The sequence below is a fragment of the Rhinolophus sinicus genome, chromosome 5 (assembly GCF_057876585.1).
Source record: "Rhinolophus sinicus isolate RSI-liver-muscle chromosome 5, RSI-T2T, whole genome shotgun sequence".
Classification (NCBI taxonomy): domain Eukaryota; kingdom Metazoa; phylum Chordata; class Mammalia; order Chiroptera; family Rhinolophidae; genus Rhinolophus; species Rhinolophus sinicus.
Genome location: NC_142505.1, coordinates 72,189,778 through 72,214,086, shown reverse-complemented (window position 1 = coordinate 72,214,086; position 24,309 = coordinate 72,189,778). Strand labels below are relative to the sequence as shown.

At 43.0% G+C, this 24,309-nt stretch overlaps 1 protein-coding gene and 1 pseudogene across 2 annotated transcripts; both read right to left on the bottom strand.

Annotated features, from left to right (window-relative positions):
• Positions 1–10,992: 10,992 nt before the first annotated feature.
• Positions 10,993–16,752, bottom strand: LOC109434212 (F-actin-capping protein subunit alpha-1 pseudogene; annotated as a pseudogene).
• A 1,110-nt stretch (positions 16,753–17,862) lies between these two features.
• LOC109434255 (transmembrane emp24 domain-containing protein 9-like) lies at positions 17,863–20,345 on the bottom strand. Of its 2 annotated transcripts, none has more exons than XM_019711051.3 (5): positions 20,069–20,345; positions 19,568–19,683; positions 19,123–19,248; positions 18,438–18,584; positions 17,863–18,338 (listed from the first exon to the last, which is right to left on the bottom strand). In XM_019711051.3, the coding sequence occupies exons 1-5, from the start codon at positions 20,220–20,222 to the stop codon at positions 18,189–18,191; spliced, it is 693 nt and encodes a 230-aa protein (XP_019566610.1). In that variant the 5' UTR covers positions 20,223–20,345; the 3' UTR covers positions 17,863–18,188. The 2 variants fall into 2 exon arrangements, with proteins under 2 accessions (XP_019566610.1, XP_019566611.1); XM_019711052.3 differs by having other exon boundaries at positions 19,568–19,668; positions 20,069–20,341.
• Positions 20,346–24,309: the final 3,964 nt, after the last annotated feature.

Sequence of the window (24,309 nt, the reverse complement as noted above, 5' to 3'; positions counted from 1 at the left end):
TTCTAAATTTCGTGATTGATTTCATGAATTAAGTTACCACTGTTTACATAACTTGTTATGTTTATAGTTTCATTTAACTACATGAAATTATAATAATGGATGTCGTTTTTATTGTGGTAAAATATACATAACATAAAATTTACCATTTTAACCAATTAAATTTCCAGTTACAGTTGACGTTCAATATTACTTTATAGTCAATAATATGGTAATAATTATGTATAGTGCCAGGAGGGAACTGGACTAGTTGGGGGATCGCTTCATTAATTATATAGCTGTCTTGCCTCTGTGCTGTACATCAGAAACTAACATAATATTGAATGCCATTTTGGCCATTTTTAAGAGTATAGTTCAGTGGCATTAAGTACATTCACATTGTTGTACAACTAATACCACCATCCATCTCTAGAACTTTTCATCATCCTATACTGAAACTCTGGACTCATTAAACAATACCCCTCATTCTCCCCTTGCCCCAGCCCCTGGCAACTATTGTTCTACCTTCTGTCTCTAGGTACCTCTCATAAGTGAAATCATGCAATATTTGTCCTTTCTGGCTTATTTCACTTAGCACAACGTCCTCAAGGTTTATTCATGTTGTAGTGTATGTCAGAATTTCCTTATTTTTAATGCTAAATAATATTCCATTGTGTGTATACTCCACATTTTGTTTATCCATCCATCTGTTGATGATGGACATTTGGGTTCCTTCTACCTTCAGTTATTGTGAATAATGACGCCATGAACACTGGTGTACAAATATCTGAGTCCTTGCTTTCATTTCTTCTGTGTATATACCCAGAAGTGGAATTACTGGGTCATATGGGAATTCTATATTTAAGTTTTTGAAGAACTGCCGTACTATTTTCCACAGCAGGTGCACCATTTACATTCCCACCAGCAATGCACAAGGGTGCCAATTTTCCACATCCTTACCAATACTGGTTTTTTTTTTCTTTTTAATACAAGCCATTCTAATGGGTGTGATGTGATATCTCACTGTGGTTTCAATTTGCATTTCCCTGATGATTAATGATGTTGAGCATCTTTTTATATGTATTGGCCATTTGTATATCTTCTTTGGAGAAATGTATATTCAAGGTCTTTACTGATTTTTTTTTTTTTTTTAAGTGTACTTTTCCAGGACCCATCTGCTCCAAGTCAAGTAGTTGTTTCAATCTAGCTGTGGAGGGCGCGGCTCACAGTGGGCCATGTGGGGATCAAACCGGCAACCTTGTTGTTAAGAGCATTTCGCTCTAACCATCTGAGCCAACCGGCTGCCCCTCTTCACCGATTTTGAAATTAGGTTGCTTTTTGTTGTTGTTGTGTTGTAAGAGTTCTTTTTTTATATTTTAGATATTAATCTATTATCATATATATGTATTGTTTTAAAAATATTTTCTCCCAATCTGTGACTTGCCTTCTCACTCTATTATGTCTTTTGATGCACAGACGTTTTTAATTTTCATGTAGTTCCATTTATTTTTTTCTTTTGGTGTCATACCCAAGAAATCTTTGTCAAATCTAGTTATAAGCTTTTCCCCTATGATTTCTTCTAAGAGTTTTATAGTTTTAACTCACGTTTAGATCTTTGATCCATTTTTAAAAATTCATTATTTTTTAAAATTTACATTATTAAAATTTTATTGAATTAACTTTTAATTATGGTAAAGACATAAAATTTACCATCTTAATTTTTAAGTGTACCATTTAGTAGTGTTAAGTGTATTCACATTGTTGTGCAACTGAGCTCTAGAACTTTTCATCTTGCAAAACTGAAATTCTGCATCCACTACACAATTCCCCATTTCCCCCTCCCCTAGTCCCTGGCAACCACCATTCTCCTTTCTGTGTCTATGAATTTGACTACCCTTAGCTACTTTATGTAAGAGGTATCACACAGTATTTGTCTTTTTTGTGACTGGCTTACTTCACTTAGCACAATGTCCTCAATGTTTATCCATGTTGTAGCATATGACATGATTTCCTTCCTTTTTAAAGTTGAATAATATTCCATTGTATGTATATACCACATTTTATTAATCCATTCATTCCTCAACGGACACTTGGGTTGCTTCTACTTCTTGGCCATGGTGAATAAAGCTGCTATGAACATGGATATGTGAATGTCTTTTTGAGAGTCTGCTTTCAATACTTTTTCATGTATAACCAGTAAGTAGGATTGCCAGATCATATGGTAATTCTAATTTTAGTTTCTGAGGAACTGCCATACTATTTTCCATAGTGTTGTACCATTTTACATTTCCACCAACAATGCCCAGGGGATGTTTTAGGTTCACAGCAAAATTGAGCAAAAAGTGCAGAGAGTTTCTATAAACCCTCTGCCCTCATAGATGCACAGCCACATCCACTTTTAACAGCTCATACCAAAGAGATACATTTGTTACAGTCGATGAACCTGTGCTGACATATCATTATCACCCAAAGTCCATAGTTTATATTAAGGCTCACTTTTAGTGTTACATGTTCTATGGGTTTCGACAAATGTGTAATGACATGTACCCATCATTATAGTAGCATACAGAGTAATTTCACTGCCCTAAATATCCTCTGTGCTCTGCCTATTCATCCCTCCCTTCTTCCTCCTCCTACCCTCTGGCAACCACTGATCTTTTTACTGTCTCCATAATTTGCCTTTTCCAGAATGTCATATAGTTGAAACCATACAGTATGTAGCCTTTTCAGGTTGGCTTCTTTCAGTTAGTAATGTGCATTCAAGTTTCCTCCATGTCCTTTTATGGTTTGACAGCTTCTTTCTTTTTAGCACTGAATAATATTCCATTTTCTGATGTATCAAAGTTGACTTATCCATCCACTTACTGAAGGACATCTTGGTTACTTCCAAGTTTTGGTAATTATGAATCAAGCCACTATAAACATCTTGTGCACGTTTTTGTGTGGACATAAGCTTTCAACTCATTTGGTAAATACCAAGGAGCATGCTTGCTGGATCTTATGGCAAGAGTATGTTTAATTTTGTTAGAAACCGCCAAATGGTCTTCCAATGGCTGCACTGTTTTGCGTCCCTGCAGCAGTGAGTGAGAGCTCCTGCCGCTGCACACCCTCCCAGCACCTAGTGTTGTCAGAGTTCTGGATTTGGGCCATTCTAATAGGTGGGTGGTGGGATCTCATTTCTGTTTTAATTTGCATTTCCCTGATGGCATGATCTGGAGCATCATGGAGCATGTGCTTTTTGCCATCCGTATATCTTCTTTGATGAGGTCTTATTCAGGTCTTTTGCCATGTTTTAATTGATGTTCATTTTCTTATTGTTGAGTTCTAAGAGTTCTTTATATATTTTGGATAACAATCCCTTATCAAATATGGCTTTTGCAAACACAGGAACACCTTGGAGATATTGAGGGTTTGGTTCCAGACCACCACAATAAAACGAATATCACACTAAGCAATTCACATTAATTTTTTGGTTTCCAAATACATATAAAAATTATGCTTACACTACACTGTAGTCTATTAAGTGTGCATTGGCATTACATCTGAAAAAAACAATGTACATACCTTAATTAAAAACTACTTTATTGGTATAAAATACTAACCATCATCTGAGCCTTCAGTGAATTGTAACAGGCAAAAGGGTTAGTATTCAGCCTGTCTTGGCTTTTGACATGCTTTCCTCACTAAACTTAATTATTTCTAGCTTTTGATTTAAGGTGAGAGACATGCGGCTCTTCCTTTCACTTGAACACTTAGAGGACATTGTAGGGTTATTAACTGCTCTAATTTTAATATTGTTGTGTCTCAGGGAATAGAAAGGCCTGGGGAGAGGGAGAGTCAGTGGAGCAGTTAGAACACACACACATTTATCAATTAAGTTTGCTGTCTTAAATGGGTGCAGTTCATGGCACCCCAAAACAATTACAATAGTAACATCAAAGATCACTAATCACAGATCTCCGAAACAAATATAATAATAATGAAAAAGTTTGAAATATTTTGAGAATTGCCAAAATGTGACATAGGGATACGAAGTGAGCAAATGCTGTTGGGAAAACGGCACCAATAGATTTGCTCGAAGCGGGGTTGCCACAAACCTTCAATTTGTTAAAAAAAACAAACAACACAACACAACAGTACCTGCAAAGTGCAATAAAGCAATGCTGCAACGAAGATGGGGGTGCAGATATCTCTTCAAGATAGTGATTTCATCCTCTTCAAAGATATATCCAGAAGTGGGATTACTGGGTCATGTGGTAGTTCTATTTTCAATTTTTTGAGGAATCTCCAAACTGTTTTAAGTAGTGGCTGTACCAGTTTACATTCCCACCAACAGTGCACAAGGATTCTCTTTTCTCCGCATCCTCTCCAACACTTGTTATCTTTTGTCTTTTTTTTGTTTTTAATTTATTTCTTTTGTCTTTTTGATAACAGCTATTCTAACAAGCGTGAGGTGATATCTCATTGTGGTTTTGATTTGCATTTCCTGGATGATTAGTGATGTTGTGGTCATTTGTATGGTTGTCTGTTCATCCATTTTGAAATCATCTTGTTTTTTGCTGTTGAGTTGTATGAGTTCCTTATATATTTTGGATATTTACTCCTTATTAGGTACATAATTTGCATTTTTTCCCCATTCCGTAGGTTGCCTTTGCATTTTGTTGTTTCTTATGCTGTGCAGGAGATTTTTAGTTTAATATAGTCCCACTTATCTACATTTGCTTTTGTTTCATGTGCTTTTGGTGTCATATCTAAATAAATTCTCGCCAAGATTAATGTGAAAGGGGTTTTCCCGTTATCTTCTAGAAGTTTTACAGTTTTAGTTCTTATGTTTAAGTCTTTAACCCATTTCAAGTTAATTTTTGTGAGGGTATAAAATAGGGATCTTATTTCATTGTTCTGCTTGTGATTATTCAGTTTTCCCATCAATTTATTGAAGAGACTACCCTTTTCATATTGAGTATTCTTGGCTCTCCTGTCAAATGTTAGTTGACTGTATATATGAGAGTTTATATCTGAGCTCTTAATTATGCTCCATTGGTCTATGTGTCTGTGCCAGTACCATACTATTTTTATTACTATAGCTTTGTAGTATAGTTTGAAATCAGGAAGTATGATGTCTCCAGCTTTGTTTCTCTTTCTCAGGATTGCTTTTGGTTATTCAGGGTCTTTTGTAGCTCCATATGAATTTTAGGATTTTCTTCTTTTTCTTCAAAATGCCATTGGAATTTTGATAGACATTGCATTGAATCTATAGATGGCTTTGAGTAGTATGGATATTTTAACAAGATTAATTATTCTAATCCATGAACTTAGGATATTTTCTCATTTATTTGTGTCTTCTTCAATTTCTTTCATCAAAGTCTTACAGTTTTTCAGTGTACAGATCTTTCACCACCTTGGTTAAATTCATTCTCAAGTATTTTGTTGTTTTTGATATTATTGTGAATGAGATTGTATTATTTCTTTTTTCTTTTTTAAGATTTTTATTGGGGGAGGAGAACAGGACTTTACTGGGGAACAGTGTGTACTTCCAGGACGTTTTTCCAAGTCAAGTTTTTGTCCTTTCAATCTTAGTTGTGGAGGGTGCCATTCAGCTTCAAGTTGTTGTCCTTTCAGTCTTAGTTGTGGAGGGCGAAGCTCAGCTCCAGGTCCAGTTGCCCTTGCTACTTGCAGGGGGCGCAGCCCACCATCCCTTGCGGGAGTCGAATGGGCAACCTTGTGGTTGAAAGGATGCACTCCAACCAACTGAGCCATCCGGGAGCTCAGTGGCAGTTCAGCTCAAGGTGCCATGTTCAATTTTAGTTGCAGGGGGCGCTGCCCACCATCCCTTGCAACACTCAAGGAATTGAACTGGCAGCCTTGTGGTTGAGAGCCCACTGGCCCATGTGGGAATCAAAATGCCAGCCTTCGGAGTTAGGAGCGTGGAGCTCTAACCACCTGAGCCACCGGGCCAGCCCCTGTATTATTTCTTTTTATAGATATTTCATTGTTAGTGTATAGAAACACAAATGATTTCTGTATGTGGATTTTTTTTTTACTGGGGTAGGGGAACAGTGTGTATTTCCAGGACTTTACTGGGAAACAGTGTGTTTTTCCCGGAACCCATCACCTCCAAGTCAAGTTGTTTTCCTTTAATCTTAGCTGTGGAGGGTGCAGCTCAGCTCCAGGTCAGTCACCGTTTTCAATCTTGTTGCAGCAGGGCACAGCCCACCATCCCATGCAGAAGTCAAACCAGCAACCTTGTTGTTAAGAGCTCGCACTCTAACCAACTGAGCCATCTGGCTGCCCCTCGGCAGCTCAGCGGCAGCTCAGCTCAGGTTGTTGCCTTCAATGTAGTTGCGGGGGCCTCAGCTCACTGGCCCATGTGGGAATCGAACCAGCAACCCTGCTGCTCAGAGTTCTCACTGTAACCAACTGAGCCATCCGGCCGTCACATGCATGTGGATTTTGTATTCTGCAATTTTCCTGAAATTCTTGATTAGTTCTAACAGGTTTTTGATGGAGTCTTTAGCATTTTCTACATATAAGATCAAATCATCTGCAAACAAAGGCAACTTTACTTCTTCCTTTTCAATTTGAATGCCTTTCATTTCATTTTCTTGCCTAATTGCTTTGGCTAAGACTTCCAGTACTATGTTGAATAGGAGTGTTGTGCCAGGGCACCCTTGTCTTGCTATTGATCCTAGAGAAAAAGCTTTCAATCTTTCACTGCTGAGTATGATGTTAGCTGTAGGCTTGTCTTATATGGGTTTTATTATGTTGATGTATCTTCCTCCTATACTTAACTTATTGAGTATTTTTATCACGGAAGGATGTTGTATTTTGTTAAATGCTTTTTCTGCATCTATTGGGGTGATCATATGATTCTTTTCTTTCAGTCTATTAATGTGTATCACATTTATTGATTTGTGTATGTTGAATCATCCTTGCATCCCAGGGGTAAATCCCATTGTATGCTCCTGTTAATGTTCTGTTGAATTCAACTTGCTAATATTATGTTGAGAATTTTTGCACCTATATTCATCAGGGATATTGGTCTATAGTTTTTTGGGGTTTTTGTTTGTTTGTTTTTTGCTTGTTTGCTTGCTTTTCTTCAGTGTCTTTATCTGGCTTTGGTATCAGGGTAATGCTGGCTTCATAAAATGAGTTTGGGAGTGTTTCCTCCTCTTCATTTTTTGGAAGAGTCTAAGAACGATTGGTGTTAAGTCTCCTCTGAATGGTAGAATTCACCATGGAAAACATCTGGTCCTGGACTTTTCTTTGTTGGGAGATTTTTATTACTGATTCAGTCCCCTTAATTGTTATTGGTCTGTTCAAATTTCCTATTTTTTCGTAACTCAATCTTGATAGGTTGTATGTTTCTGGGAATTTATCCATTTCTCCTAGATTATCCATTTTGGGGGCATATAATTATTCATAGTAGTCTCTTATGATCTCTGTATTTCTGTGGTATCAGTTGTAATGTCTCCTTTTTCATTACTGATTTCATTTATTTGAGTTTTCTTTCTTTTTTTCTTAGTCTAGCTAACAGTTTATTAATTTTATCTTTAAAAAAAAAAAAAAAGACAGCTCTTAGTTCCATTGATCTTTTCTATTGTTTTCCTGGTCTCTACTTCATTTATTTCTGCTCGGATCATGTTATTTCCTTCCTTCTGTTAACCTTGGGCTTAGTTTATTTTTATTCTAATTCTGTGAGGTGTAAAGTTAGGTTGTTTATTTGAAATCTTCCTTTTCTTTTTCTTAATGTAGGTGTTTATCACTATAAACTTCCCTCTTAAAATTGATTTTGCTGCATCCCATAAGTTTAGGTATATTTTGCTTCCATTTTTGCTCAAGATATATTTTTAAATTTCCCTTTTGATTTCTTCTTTGATCCATTGATTTTTCAGGTATATGTTGATTCCTTTCCACCCACTTGTGAATTTTCTAGTTTTCCTCCTGTTATTGATTTCTAGTTTCATACAATTGTGATCAGAAACAATTCTTGGTATGATTTCAATCTTCTTAAATTTGCTAAGGCTTGTATTGTGACCTATCATGATCTATCCTGGAGAATGTTCTTGAGATCATTCTTGTGTGGTTGATGTGTAGAACATACACAAGAATGTGTATTCTGCTCTTTTAGATGCAATGTTGTTTATATGTCTTTTAGGTTAATTTGGTCTAATATATAGTTCAAGTCCAACGTTTATTGATTTTCTGTCTGGATGATCTAGTCATTGTTGAAAGTGGGGCACTGAAGTCCCCTACTATTTTTGTATTGTTGTCTATGTCTCCCTTCAGATCTCTTAGTATTTATTTGCTTAATGTACTTAAGTGCTCCAGTATTGGGTGCATATATATTTATGATTGTTATATGTTCTTGATAAGTTGACACCTTTATCATTATATAATGATGTTTTTCTTTTATTATAGTTTTGGTTTAAAGTCCCTTTTGTTTGCTATAAGTATAGTTTCCACTGCTGTGTTTTGGTTACTACTTGCATGGAGTATCTTTTTCCATTCCTTCACTTTGAGCCTATGTGTGTCCTTAAAGCTGAAGTGATTCTCTTGTAGGCAACATATAGTTGGGTCTCATTTTGTAATCCATCCAGCCAATCAATTCCTTTTGATTGGAAAATTTAGTCTATTTACATTTAGAGTAATTTTTGATAGGTAAGGACACTCTAATGCCATCTTATTTTCTGGATGTTTTGTACATACTTTGTTCCTTTCTTACATTCTTGCTGCTTTCCTTTATGAAATGATTAATGTCTGTAGTGGTATGCTTTGATTTCCTTCTGTTTATCTTTTGGGTATCTACTATAGGGTTTTACTTTGTTGTTACCACTAGCCTTTCATAAAACATCTTAGAAATATAAATCTATTTTATGCTGATAACTTCAATAACATACAAAAATTCTGCTCTTTTCCTCCCCTTTGTATGTTTTTGATGTAACAATTTACCTCTTTTTATACTGTGTACTCAATTAACAAATTATTGTAGCTGTAGTAATTTTAATACTTTTGTCCATTAATCTGTGTAGTAAAGTGATTAATATGCCACCATATTACAGTATTGGAGTATTCTGAATTTGACTACATACTCACCTTTATCAGTATGATGTATATTTTCATACATTTTCATGTTGCTAAGTAGCGTCCTTTCATTTCAGCTTGAAGAACTCCTTTCAGCATTTTTTGTAAGGCAGGTCTAGTGGTGATAAACTCCTTCAGCTTTTGTTTGTCTGGGAAAGTCCTTATCACTCCATTTCTGAAGAACAGCTTTGCCAGATGTTCTTGTTTGACAGTTTTTTCCTTTCAGCTCTTTGAATATATCATCCCCCTCTTACCTGGCCTGTAAGGGTTATTTTTGCTAACTGAGATATTTGCTAATAGTCTTCCTTTGTAAGTTACAAGCTTCTTTTTTCTTGCTGCTTTTAAGATTCTCTTTGTCTTTGATTTTTGACAATTTTATTAAAAAGATCTTCTCCAGGACACATTATAAGTTGAGTTTGTTTGATGACTAATGATGAACTTCATGAATGCGGATAACCAAATCTCTCTCCTGATTTGGGAAGCTCTCAGCCATTATTTCTTTAAATATACTTTCTGCCCTCTTTCCCTCTCTTCTGAGATTCTAATAATTTACAGATTGTTTCTTCTGATGTTATCCCATAGATCACATAGGCTTTCTTCACTCTTTTTCATTATTTTTAGTTTGTTCTCCTCTGACTGGATAATTTTAAAAGTCCTGTAATCTAATTCAGATTCTTTCTTCTGCTTAATCCATTCTGATGTTGATGCTTTCTATTGCATTTTCATTTCATTCACTGTATTTATTCCTTAGCTCTAGAATTTTGGTTTGGTTATTTTTTATCATCTCTCTCTCTTTGTTAAACTTCTCATTTATTTGTGTATTGTTTTCCTGACGTGGTTCAAATATCTTTCTGTTTTCTTGTAGGTCATTGAGATTCCTTAAAGGAGATATTGTAACTTCTTTTTTTAAATTTTTATTGAGGAACAGTGTGTTTTTCCAGGGCCCATCAACTCCAAGTGGTTGTCCTTCAATCTAGTTGTGGAGGGCGTTTTCAATCTTCAGTTGCAGGGGGCGCAGCCCACCATCCCATGTGGGAATTGAACTGACAACCTTGTTGTTGAGAGCTTGCGCTCTAATGCTCTAACCAACTGAGCCATCAGGCTGCCCCTCCGGAAGCTCAGCAGCAGCTCATTGTCTTCAATCTAGTTGTGGAGGGTGCAGCTCACTGGCCCATGTGGGAATCGAACTGGCAACCCTGTTGTTCAGAGCTTGTGCTCTAAACAACTGAGCCATCTGCCACCCCTGTAACCTCTTTATTAGGTAAATCACAGATCTCCATGTCTTGGCATTAGTTACCAGAAAATTATTGTGATCCTTTGGTGGTGTCATATTTCCTTGATTTTTCATGTTCCTTGAAGTCTTGTGTTGCTATCCTGACATTTGAAATAGCAGTTACCTCCTGCAGGCTTTACTCTTTGATTTCAGAAGAAAATTACCTTCCATCAGCCCTGCTAGTGGTTCTGAGGCTCTCTCAGACCTTCTGTGGATATGCCTGCTCTGCATTTCTTGATCCATCTTGTGGCAGAACTCTTAAGCTCGTATGCCTTCTCTCAATCCTGCAATGCATCAGGACAGATACTGATAGCCTCCCTTTTACTTTTCCAAGGGTGGAATTAAAGCTCAGGTTTGTGGTCTCTCCCCTGGCTGGCAGATTTAGGCCAGCTTTCTGCACATGCACACTAGCTGTCTGCCAAATCTTTCTCTCTTGCCATCGGGAGCACACACAGTGTGCTAGCCACAGGGTGGGTGTATGTGTGGGTGAGGCACACAGAGCACTGGCAGTGCCTGTGGGCCATTTGGGGGGACAGGTCCACAGGCACAGTGACAGGTGACAGCTCATGGGTAGGCTTTTTTTTTTTTTTTAGAACAGAACAGGTATAATTCTATTGGACTACCTGTACAGAGGATAGTGTGGTATGAATGGATACCAGGAATGACAAGTAATACTAATATGTTTTATTTGAAATAACACAAATGCTTACACAGTTCAGCAGGTCACTTGGAAACAAACTCTTGCTTGACTGCATTATTGAGCAAAAACAAAACCGAAGCACAAACACCCTTCTTTTTTGACATGTATATAGAGATAGGTAGGAAGACACAGCTTGGTTTTTAAAAAAACTGACTTTCACGGGTGGCCGGTTAACTCAGTTGGTTAGAGCGTGGTGCTGGTAGCACCAAGGTTGCCAGTTCGATCCCTGCATGGGCCACTGTGAGCTTGCCCTCCTTAAATTAAAAAAAAAAAAAAAAAAAATTTGACCTTTCCTTAAGGCCTGGTCATAGGATGGTAAGCAGTGTAAATGAATCCACCATTTTAGTTGTCATATCATATCCATGTCACCTGTGTATTCCTTTTTTTTTTACTGGGGAACAGTAGTGTGTTTTTCCCAGGACTCATCAGTTCCATCCAAGTCAAGTTGTTGTCCTTTCAATCTTAGTTGTGGAGGACACAGCTCAGCTCCAGTTCCAGTTGCCATTGTTAGTTGCAGGGGGCGCAGCCCACCATCCCATGAAGGGATCGAACCGGCAATCTTGTGGCTGAGAGCTTGCGCTCCAACTAACTGAGCCATCTGGCCACGCAGGAGCTCAGCGGCAGCTCTTTGACTTCATTCTAGTTGTGGAGGGCGCAGCTTGCTGACCCATGTGGGAATCGAACCTGCAGCCCTGTTGCCCAGAGCTCACGCTCTAACCAACTGAGCTACCCATCTGCCCTCACCTGTGTATTCTGAGATCACACATACACCTGCCAATATTCCTGGGAAGGGTTATTATATCACAGTTACATTTGATTCTTGGCAGGTAGGACTGAGAAAAAGTAATTTGGAACAAGTTTATATCCTATTTAGAATAAATCACTAATATTCCCTTAAATAACAGGTTAGAATACATAGATACTTTTTGGAAATTATCCTTTTCACTTTGGTTCATTTTTAGGTTTTGTTTATGATTTATGTAGTTGTTTGATTAATTTGCTTATAGTACAATCCTGCTACAAAGTATTACAGCACAAGATACCTATTATTTCTTCAACATCTGCATTTTTCAAATTTGATACTCTACTATATCCCTGGTATGTTAGCAGTTCTTAAATATTGAAAAATAATAATAAGTGGGTAAAACTTTGCTAAAAATATAGATGTCTGTAACTATAATGATGCTAGATGAGAAGGAGACAATGAGGGAAGGGGGGAAAGCAGACACGTTCATGTGCAGGGAATGTGGTTCAAGTCTCTGGATTTAAAAATAACTTCCTAGAGAAGCTGCCTATAAGGGAATTTCCAGAAACCTTCTTTTCCCCTCAAAAGGACCTGAAAAGCCCCAAATCAAACTTTTGAAAACTACAGTTATGCGATGCTATAAATGATCAAAGCATTAGAAGGAGAAGGATGAATGTGTCTCCATTCAGCTACAGTTGGTGGTGTAGCCTCTTTAGCTGTTGGTGAATCAGTAGAAACCATGGAAGTACCAGGAGTATTTTGAAGGACAGGGGTAGAAAAGTGCTGAACATATTACCTGTCTATATCACTAACAAGGCTTCATGGCTAGGAAAATTTTCTAAACAGTAAAATGACTCCAGGATACATCCCTCTCTCCATCATTAAATGTGGCAGAATTAAAGAAAAAAAAAAGACACAGTAGATCTAGTGAAAACAGAAAATTAGAAGGCACAGAAAATAAAAGTATCAAGACAATGCCATAGGATCAATAGTATTCCCTGAGGCAGAAAACCTGTGAACTTTGAAAGCCATAGCAAAAGATCACTCTTATTTATAAGTCACTTACTTATCAAGCACCACATGTTGAATCCTTTCTTTACACAGAAGAATCCTACATTCAGCCTTTTAAGCCTTCTTCATTTCTTTGCCAATCTTGTACTTGAGTATCTTGTGCCAGTTGATTGCGGTGCGGGGACTGGAAGCTGCCAGCACAAGGCACTGAATGTGGTGTCTGACATTGTCTGATAGTTTTCACTAATTGCTGTCTGATACTCATTTTCTGCACACACTGATTTTCATAAATGCCTTGGCAGTTTGGACTTCATTCCAAACAGTTACTGAATCCTGTATATCTTTATGACTAACCAACTGAACACTGTCATCTTCATAGCAGTGAACCTAAATCTTAAGTACTCGAGCCACCTGGGCTGTGATGGTGAACTCTCATTCTGCTCTCCAACGACCATTCCAGAAGTTTTCAGTCTGAAACTGGTGTCTTTGAATACACACAGTAATGGTCGGTTGCCCATCTATAGTTTTAGCATAAATAGTACAGAAGCCATTGGAATAATGATCTTTCACAGAAGCCTTTAAAGCACAGTCACAGGATTCTCTCCAAGACTTCAGACCTCCACCTACTTCCTCTGGCTGGGTGTGTGTGTGTGTGGGGGGGTCACTTGCTTCTTTCCATAAGTGATGAAACTTAAAGGAAATTTTGCTTCTTTGATTTAAAATCTGCTATTACCGGGCCGGCCAGGTGGCTCAGGCAGTTGGAACTCTGAGCTCCTAACTCCGAAGGCTGCCGGTTCGATTCCCACATGGGCCAGTGGGCTCTCAACCATAAGGTTGCTGGTTTGCCTCCTCGACTCCCGCAAGGGATGGTGGGCTCTGCCCCCTGCAACTAACAACGACAACTGGACCTGGAGCTGAGCTGTGCCCTCCACAACCACCATTGAAAGGACAACTTGATTTGGAAAAAGTCCTGGAGGTACACACTGTTCCCCAATAAAGTCCTGTTCCCCTTCCCCAATAAAATCTTAAAAAAGAAAAAAAAAGAAAAAGAAAAAAAAGAAACCCTGGGGCTCAAAAACAAATAATAAAATAAAATAAAATCTGCTATTACCCAGGGCACCATGTTCTGTAATTAAGACCTGATCTTCATAGCCTTCTATCTTCACGGGCATGAACTGAGAGATCCATGTTATGCTGGGCAAATGCATGTGTTGCCCTTTCCCTGAGGAGATTGTCATTATTAAGTAGTAGCCGGACATCGCTGAACACTTCATTAAATTCCCCAGAGGGTGCATGAGTGATGAATTTATCAGCGATGGTACCTTCTCCTCATCCAACACCTGATCGCTGAAGTCTTGGGCAGCTCTTGTGGGCAGGCTTAATGGAGTTCGTGATACAGTTAGTGAGATCCATGTCCCACTAATGCCCTCTAAGCATCCCATCTGTTGCTCTCCCAGCCTCTTCCCCACTCCCCAGTGCTCTGGGGGCCTCTTTGGCAGAGTGCTGCACGACTGGGGAAGCCCAGTGCTCACACACATGCTCTCACTTTGTCCCGCCGGAGAAATCCCTGGACAAGAAAGTGATTCCTTGGCACAGAGCTGTGCTGCCTTTGAGGACAGACGATGCAGGTAAGTCAACCTGTTCCTCTTCCCTTCTCCAGTGTGTTCAAATGTGTGGGTTTTTGCTTTGTTTTTTTTCTCCAACTATGTGCTGGAACTTCTCCTCTGGAAAACTGGACTTCCACAAAGTCTCTTTCATCCATGAGTGATTGTCTAAGACAGTGTTCAACAGGGCAAGGGGCTCACTCCTTCCTCATAATCTTCATCGTGCCTCCTGGATATGCACAACTGGCATTTTCCCCCATTTATATCAAGTGTTGCAAAACAGCATCAAGCTGCTTCATCCAACCAGTTTGCCTATTCAAGATTTCCTTAAATGTATACTACAAGAACTGTGGCACGATTACTGCTGGCAACTAATTTTTAAAAACTTTAAAATACTGTGCAGGGCAAACAAAATATACTACAGGCCACCAATCTGCAGCCTCTGATTACAGCCTGCTTCTGGTTGTCCAAATTGTAGTAAGTATATTAACTTCCACCCATTGTTTGATCTGACCTCTCTCCTGGCTTCATCCCATCCATGTACAATCTATTTCTTTCTTCTAAAAAGCCTCTATCTTACCATGTTATATAATTCAGGGGTGTTGAACATATTGAAATACTTTGTACATTTGCACCGCTACAGGCTCCATTTCCCCCATTCTTCATATTCAAACCCTCCCATCTTTCAATGTGCTACTCAAGTGCTGTCTCCTTTATAAAGACGTCTTTGACATCCTTTTTCCATCCGTCTGTCCATCCATCTATCCATCCATCTGAGTCTCACCCCATTCTGAATTCTGAGAGCTCTGATTACCCCATTTGTTAAGTCACTTGGTACCGTATCATAAGTACACTTCCTACTCTGTTGTGGGTTGAATGGCAGCCTCCCAAAAGATATGTTCACGTCCTAAGCCCCAGACTGTATGAATATGACCATATTTGGAAAAAGGGTCTTTGCCGATATAGCTAATTTAAGGACCTGGAGATGAGATCATTCTGGATTACTGGGTGGGTCTTAAATCCAAATGACAAGTGTCTTTATAAGACACAGAAGAGAAGAGAGACACAAGAGGAGACAATGGAGGTAGAGACAGGAATGCTTAGAGCTTACAAGAAGCTCTACAAGAGCTACAAGAAGCTTTTTTGTTTGTTTGTTTGTTTTGTTTTGTTTTTTAAGATTTTTATTGGGGAAGGGGAACAGGATTTTATTGGGGAATAGTGTGTACTTCCAAGCCTTTTTTCCAAGTCAAGTTGTTGTCCTTTCAATCTTAGTTGTGGAGGGTGCTGTTCAGCCTCAAGTTGTTGTCCTTTCAGTCTTAGTTGTGGAGGGCACAGCTCAGCTCCAGGTCCAGTTGCCGTTGCTAGTTGCAGGGAGCACAGCCCACCATCCCTTGCGGGAGTCGACCCAGCAACCTTGTGGTTGAGAGGACGCGCTCCAACCAACTGAGCCATCTGGGAGCTCAGCGGCAGCTCAGCTCAAGGTGCCGTGTTCAATCTTAGTTGCAGGTGGTGGAGCCCACCATCCCTTGCGGGACTCGAGGAATCGAACTGGCAACCTTGTGGTTGAGAGCCTACTGGCCCATGTGGGAATCGAACCAGCAGCCTTCGGAGTTAGGAGCATGGAGTGCTAACCGCCTGAGCCACCGGCCGGCCCCAAGTTTGTGGTAATTTGTTACAGCAGCCACAATAAACTACTGCTCTTCTCATGCACACTGCCAGCTCTTTAAAAACAGAGGCAGTGAGCCTTACCTCTTTGTATGGGGTCCTTCCTCTACTTCTAGAAAAGTGGCTGTGGCAGAGAACAGAATGCCAAGAATTGAGTTGAATTTGCCAGAATTTAAAATGGCCCTCCCCTTACTAGTTTGCTCTCTTTTCTAAAATGGGACATGTGTCATTTCCTCCACAGTGACTGTGAGGGCTCATAAGGAAATGCACGGGGAGACTGACACTAGGAACTCCCTCCCGCTGTGTGTGTGCAGCTGTCCCATGGCTTTGCTGTCACTCTTCTGTGACTTGTTTCCCTATGAAGTGTAGGGACAAGGTCCTAGCCCATGAGTAGAGGACAGGGTCCCTCTGAAAATGGTGGTCACTCTGGGGTTAATCACTGGGGAAGAGGCAAGTCCCAGACAGGAAATCATAATGTGAGTGGCTGGCAACAGGTGGCCTCTCTGGAGTAGGGATTTTGATACAATGGCCCTCTTTCTCTTTCCCCAAATCGCCATATTCTTTCTTGTTCTACGGCTTCTGTATGTGCTATTCCCTTTAGCCAGAACACTGTTCCCTCAGCTATCACCTATTACGAGTCTCAGTTCTTAAAAGCAGCCTTCTCTGACCAAGCCGATGAGGCCAGGACTCCCGTCATGTTGCCCTTAGCTGTGCCCTTCTCCTCACAAACATGTATCACCCTAACGTCTTGTTTAATGTCCTGCCTCATTTGGCATCAGACCACAGGTTCCATGGGGAAGAATGTGCCCATCTGGGTCACTCTGCTTCCCCTGCAGCAGAAAGCAGAGCACACTACCCCCAGCTTCAGGTGAGGCAAGTGGACCCTAAGGTCACATTCTCTGGGCAGTTCCTTCTCAGTGGTTCCCCCTCCCTCCCCAGCCTTCAGTTAAGTCTCGTACTTTCAGAGGCCAATCATGGCATGGCCAGACCCACAAGTGAACAGTGCCCCCAAGGCTTGCAGTCATCCCCTAAGAATATCTCAGGGGAGGGTGCATCTACTTCAGGGGTCAAGAGCCAGAGCTGTCACAGTTGCCTTTCCTCATGGGGAGTCTCCTTTGTTGACATCCTTGGCCTTGCTAATCTGGACTTGATTTTGTTTAGGGTGCCAACCAGTAAATTTCCTTATAACAGAAAATGTCAAATTCACATGAGGGGTGACTATATTCCAACAGGACCACCAGCATGGGGCTTGGTAAAACATGGGCTAGATCAGGCAGAAGCAACGGGAAACATGGGTGTCTGGCCATCGACACCTGTGTATATATGTGAATGTTGAGTTACGGGAGATGCTGATTAATGGAAACAGTGACTTGAAATCCTACAAAAACAAGCATCTGAAAAAAATTAATCAATTATATCATAAAGAGAGACACAGGTTCACTGAAAAATAGCAGGAAGATAGAGGTGACCATTTGACCTCCTGGAAGAATCAGCAATCCAGGTGACTAGGATGCGATAGAAGATGAGCCTGACCAGAGCCCAGAATGAGAGAGAGAGGAAGAGAGAGAGAAGCACAAGACCACCACCAGCACTCAGGTTACCAAAAAGATGGGTCCAAAATGGACTTTTCTGGAAAGGGCTCTACATGTTGCTAAAGCTCCTGGGGTACAAGCTCTCTAAACCCCTTCCATTTTGGGTTCTGCCCACCACCAATGCATGCAGGGCCTCAAATACTAACATCTGATTGGACACATATAACAGAATGAATTGTAGAGTAGGAGGCAATAAATGTTTAGATCAGAAAGTCTGCAGTCATAATTTATATTCATCTTATTCCTTATTCCTCCATCCTGGGATCTCTATCCTGTTTAACATGGGGGTTGTGGACACCCTCACCCCCTTCCTACTCAACATCACACAGCCACAAAGGAGCCTACAGCTACCCCACCTATGTGTCAGCTGGAAACCCATCCTCTCCCCAGAGGTGGCTGAGAAACCAGTTCAAAGAGGTCCTCTGTCTCGTTGCCAGTAACAAGCAAGCCCTACGTATTGGGTGGGCTGGAGGGAACCAGGAGATAGCCCAGTCAGCAGCAGGGGAGTGAGGAGGTTAGGCCTCTGGTCTCTGGGGCCCATCTACACCAGTTTCTTGGCTTTAAAGAAGTTCTTGAGGTGTTGCATCTGCCAGATGCCAGTGGCCACAAGGATGAGGGTCTGCAGAATGGACCACCACAGCACCCGTTGGTTGGTGCTCTCGCTGGTCTGCCGGAAGCGCTCCTCTCGCCACTGTGGGAGGGGAGAATGGAGAAACCGCCTGGCTAGAACTGAATCCCCTCCCCTGAGGTTACACATTGCCTGTCCCACTGGGCCGGGCCAGCCCCTCACCCGCTGGTACTCCTGCTCCTTCTGGATCTGCTCCACCTGTTCCACCAGCTGCTGTACACGCAGACGCAGCTGGGTCAGCTTGTCTTTGGCCGCAAATTCTGCATAATCATTGGTGTGTTCACCCAACTTCATGTCCAAGTGAATAGCCTGGGGACAGGGGAGCCAAGCGTGGGGGTCAGGGAACTCAGCTCCATGCACCTGCCAGAAACCCAGTTTCCACACTCCAGTCTGGGTCTGAGATTGGCAGTTCAGTTCCTTATACTCACTGACAGGAGGACTGGCCCTGCCCTGGGTGCCCAAACACCAGATCAGGACCCTGCCTGCATGGACTTTCACGTTCAAAAGATAGACGAGACAGGACAACATGTGCAGAAGCAGGTATGACTCAGTGTTTGAGACAGGCAGTTAACTAGAAGTTGTGTTGGTGGAAGGTGGTAGTGGAGAGCCTGGGAGCCCTCAGACGCTGAACAGCTCGTGAATTCTCAGTATGAAGCTTGGTTTTTATCCTACAGGTGGCAGGGGGCCAGGGAGAATTTTCAGTCAGAGAGACTCCAGCCCGGTTCGCCTTTCACTCCTCAGGAGTTGTTCTCTGCATGCTTACTTTATGTTAAGTATCAGCCTTCCTCAACTGGCACCACCCTCTGCACCCCTCTCACCCAGGGGACCTCCCGCCTGCCACACTCACCAGCTTGCCATCATAGAAGAGGGAGAAGCGGATGGACTCGAGGTGCAGACAGATCTGGTGCTCTCCCGGAGACTGGGAGGTGAAGGTGAAGCTGCCCTGAGGGCCGTACTGACGGGCCAGAAGGTTCTAGAGAAAACAGCCTCCAGTGAGCACAGAGAAGCTAGCCAGGAACCTGCTTCCAGGAGAGGAACTCTGAGGCTATCCCAGTCCTGCCCCCCACAGGCCAGGCCAGAGAAGAGAGTGTGAGGGAACTGGCGTCAGTTTGGGCTGGAAAGTCTCAGATCCCAGCATCGCCAATACTCTACCTTTGGCAAACAGCGTGGCCCTCCTTGAGCTTTCCTGCCTGTGAGGAGATGGGCCCTCCTCTGAGAAATGGAGGACGAAGGAGGACTAGTCATTGACGCTGGAGGCCTGGGGGGCTGCAGGGAATCAAAGCTTGCCTCACCTTGTTCTCGGGGTCCTTGACAAACACGAACAAATTAATCCACTGCGGGGAGGGCTGGTACTTTTCCATAGCGGGATCGTATAGCTCGGTCTTGTAATTACCTAATGAAGACGAAGCTGAGACGCATTCCCATTCACACCCACTACCAAAGGCCCACCCAGGACCTCCCGCAGCCAGGAGGGTTGGGGTAGGTAGAGGAAGATCCGGGTGTCTGAGTGAGGGGCCTGACCACAGACCTCCGCCTCTCTCCTCCCCTCTCCAGCCACGCTTTTCTCTCCTCATCCCGGCCTGGATCAGATTTGCCTCCGAGAAGCCCCCAAACCCAGAACGGGCATGGGCGGGGTTGCTTTAGGCAGACTGCTGCCCACCTATTTCCCACCCATGCCCACCCCGTGCGCGGGGGAAAGGTGCGGGCCTGAGCTATGCCGCGGCGCCCTACCCCACCCCCTCTCGGGACTCTGGGTGAGAGGCGGGTAAGGCCAGGACTGGCCGCGCGCGCACCTATGACCACGGTGCCATCGGGGATCTCCTGGATGAAGCACTTCTCCTCCAGCTCGCGGACCTCAAGGTACAACGCGCCGCCGCCGCCCAGCAGCGCCAGCAGCTGCCCCAGCAGCAGCGGCAGGGACAATCCGAGCCCCCGCGCTCGGCCCATCCCCGCCCCGGGCCGGCGCTGGGTCCGGCGCCTCGCGCCTCACAAGCCCCCGCCACCTTCCCCCGCTCGTCCGCGGACCTCCGCGCCCGCCAAGCGGAGACTGCGAACTCCGCGCGGACTACAACTCCCGGCAGCCCGCGCGCGGCCCCGCCCCAGGAGCGTTTCACCACCCTACGCTGCCGAGGGGCTACGCGAGCCCCCACCTCACAGTGCATCCCTGTGGTGCGCTTCCCCTGCTCCGTCTCGTTTAATCCATGCAGGAACCCAGGGAGGCGAGGGTGCTGTTAGCTCCATTTCGCTGATGTAGTAGCTGAACCTCAGAGAGGGAAAGGGGCTTGCTCTCTGCAATTTGCGGGGCAGACGCCTGAGGTGGGCGCTGAGAGGGAGGGGATGGGGAAGAGTTTATGACCTGTACCTGAACCTCGAGGAGCTTACAATTGATGGGGGTGGCATGATGAGATAGAATGAGAAATGCAGAGAAGCCCTGTGGGTTTTAGAGGCTGAAGTAATAGTTCCGGAAGGGGAAGGAGAAATGTGGAGGCTTTCAGGGAAGGGGTAGATTTGACCCATGCCCCGAAGGATGGTTAATATCTCCTTGAGCATGGGTGCCGGGGGACAAGAGCAATTTAGGCAGAGGGACCTAGGATTGCCTTGCAACCAGTAGAGCAGTTAAGGGACTAGGGGCAGAAAGGTTATGGAAACACAGAGGGAGGAGGTAAGTGGGGCTGAAACAGCGAGGGGTAGGATCCGCCAGGCCTGCTTGCTTAGGTGGGGCTCTTAATGCGTATCCTTCCCTCTGCACGAGGGACCAAAAAGAAGAGGTTGCGGGTGAGCCTGAGGGTGCAAGAAGGGGTCAGGAATGCAACTGGAAAAGGAAAGTTGTGTACACAACTGAAAGCGGCGGGAGAGTGGGGCCAACATGACAAGATGAGGACTCAGGAAAAGCAAATCTCAAGAATTCCAAAGCTCAAGGTGCCTTGGGTACAGCAGTGTAGAATCTGACATGTCAATATAAAGCTGTGGCCCTACCCCTGTGGAGGGATGAAGTCTGGTGATAATATGCGCTCATTGGTTTACTTAGCAACGTTTAATGATGATGATGGTAATACTTTTTATTCTTCTGTGCCAAACACTGTTCTAAGTACTTTTAAGTGTATTAAGTGAATTAGTCATTTAAAAAATTATATAAGGTACACTCTAATGCTATTCCAATTTAACAGCTGGGGAAACAGTGGCAAAGAGAAGTTGAGTAATAACCTACCCAAGGTCATCCAACTGATATGTAAGTAGCAGGCATTTGCTCACACAAAACTCTGGGCCGGGCCTTATGATACGTGTTGGACAGAAAAATGTGTAAGACCCATCTCTTGCCCTATAAGAGCCCACTGAAAAGCAAAGGAGCAATGTCAATACAGAGTTTTGAGATTAATAATATGTTTTAACTACCAGGAAGTGTCCCCTCAGTTTAGTGGTGTGATTTGTTTTATCATCTCAGGGAATGTCTTTTATTCCTTCAATGGGAATGATCTTCAAACAAAAATGACAGATGCAGATGTTAACAAAAGTCGAACTCTTTAGAAAGACCAGTTAAGACAAGGGCTGATAAGCGTCTGTTGGATTTGAGCTGTTCACTAGGGGCTTTCATAAGAGCTGGGGGCAGAGGCGGAGAGGTGATGACTGTGTTCCGGAGGCGGGGTGAGGTGCTGTCCACGGTTCTGAATAGCGATTGCGTTCTAGACCAGTGTCACCACCTGTAATAAAGGACTGGTTTTGTTTTGTTTGCAATAAAATTTCCAATCCCTCATGAATCAATACTTTTAAAAAAATGATTTTATTGGGGAAAGGGAACAGGACTTTATTGGGGAACAGTGTGTACTTCCAGGAATTTTCCAAGTCAAGTTGTTGTCCTTTCAGTCTTAGTTGTGGAGGGCACAGCTCAACTCCAGGTCCAGTTGCTGTTTTTAGTTGCAGGGGGCGCAGCCCACCATCCCTTGCTCTCCAACCAACTGAGCCATCCGGGAGCTCAGCTCAGCAGCTCCGCTCATATTCAATCTTAGTTGTGGGGGCGTGCAGCCCGACCATCCCTTGCGGGATCGAGGAGTCGAACCAGCAACCTTGTGGTTGAAAGCCCGCGCTCCAACCAACTGAGCCATCTGGCCACCCAGGAGCTCAGTGGCATCTCATTGACTTCATTCTAGTTGCGGAGGGCGAAGCTCGCTGGCCCATGTGGGAATCGAACCGGCAGCCCCGTTGCCCAGAGCTTGCGCTCTAACCAACTGAGCCACCCATCCGCCCCATGAATCAATACTTTTGTAAAATACAATAAAAAAAATGAAACTGATCAAGTGCTTGATGTTACATTAATGTTAAATTTGTATACAAGTTCTTAAACAGTCCGTCAGTTTCTGTATTTATCTCATTGCAGACCTATAGCACGCACTCATGGACCAGCACTGGCATGCAGAGCACACTGTGAGTAGCAGTGTTCAACAGTAGTGGTTCAGTAGTCAGGCTGCTCATAGAAATCCCCTAAAGAGACAGACACAAGTGGAAAATTCTTATGCCCAGCAGTGACATGCATATAAGGTGACAGGGCACTAGTGATTTCACAGCAAGATTTCAAGGCCCAGAACCCAGACGTTAGAATGAGGGATGTGGCTTCCTAAGTAACAGAAGTATTATGTTGATGAAAGAACAACCTGCTTCTGATGTATGGCAGTATTGGGAATATAAGAGCAGTGAGCCTGCCATTCTTCGATCCTCCCACTCAGCAGAGATCTCATTCCACACCGGCTGCTAAGACCACTGAACATGGGTGCCATTTGTGAAATTCAAATGAGACACTGGGGGGCTACATCTACTTGCCCCATCTCTGGTTTCCCCAAGACCTCAGACTCTGGCAGGCCTATACTACCTGCTGTGCCCTTTCTGGGGGATGCCTTGATCCCACATCCATGCCCCTTTCTCCACCTGCCTAATTCCTATTCATCCATTAAAGGCTCAAGTCCAGCAGTACTTTCTTACGTGTTTCTTCCCCTGGGCTCTTTGGGGCCTTTCAAATCTCACTGAATTGAAATTGTCTATTCACAAACAAATCCCTCAGGGGCTGATAACTGGAAGAGATAAAGACACAGGTTTCTGCTATATATTTATCTCTGTGCTCCCCAAAACCTAGAAAAGAACTAGGAACAGCATGAATGTGAAGTGGATGTTTGGTTAAAGAAATGAAGAGAGAAGAAGGGAAGAGAGTATGGAGGGGAAAGGGAGGTGAATGAGAGGAAAAAGAAAGAAAAAGGTGGAGGAAGAATGAGAGAAGAAGGAAGAAGGAAGGAAGAAATCAAGGATGAAGGAGGGAGGAAAGAAAGAAGGAAGAAGAGTAATTATGAGTCATAATTACAGGAAAAGCCAAAATTTCCATATATACCTGGCTTTTTTGTGACATCCCCTCCTGATTATTCCCATTAGGTATCTTGAGCTGGGGAGGGTGTGGGTGGGAATGCATCAGGGATAGAATGTTCTGCATATAAAATCAGAGCTTCCGTGTACAATTCTTTTGCTCTGGTGTTTGGTGAATTATTTCAGTTTACTGGTGACCTCCACACCATCCCCAGGAAACCAACACACCACTGTCCCCTCCTCTGAACCACTGTCCAGTGCAGACTCATCTTCCTCCCTGGCCTGTGGATAAACACCTTATGACCATCTCTATAAAGGGGTTTTCTATGAGAGTGCTTTCCCCTGTGCTCTCTATCTCAGAACACCGAAGCCCTGGAGGGAGTGTGTGCTGAATCCAGGGACATCAAAAACTGTCCTGCTAGACCTTGAATCATCCATTGGACCTGCTTCACCACCCCCTAGGCTCACACTGGTCCCTCTGACAGAATCCTTCCACTCCTGGTGTTTTCTCAGAGGTCCCATTGTGTCCCCTCCTCAGTGCTTTGGGCAGTCTGCCCCACAGGTCTGTGCTTGACTGAACCCTAATTGAAGGCTTGGTCTTCCCATCCTCCAGCACTATGGGGGTTCCCATAGGGAGGGCAAATCAAGGGGAATGGCTGAGCTATGCTTCAGTCCCTGAGTCAGAAAGCCG

What these genes read in the sequence shown, in the direction of transcription:
- LOC109434255 (XM_019711051.3), bottom strand. Translation starts at nt 20,222, where the DNA reads ATGGGCCGAGCGCGGGGGCTCGGATTGTCCCTGCCGCTGCTGCTGGGG. An exon ending in CGATGGCACCGTGGTCATAG is followed by an intron (nt 19,684 to 20,068) that starts GTGCGCGCGCGG and finishes AATGCGTCTCAG; the next exon opens with CTTCGTCTTCATTAGGTAAT. An exon ending in TCAAGGACCCCGAGAACAAG is followed by an intron (nt 19,249 to 19,567) that starts GTGAGGCAAGCT and finishes TGTTTTCTCTAG; the next exon opens with AACCTTCTGGCCCGTCAGTA.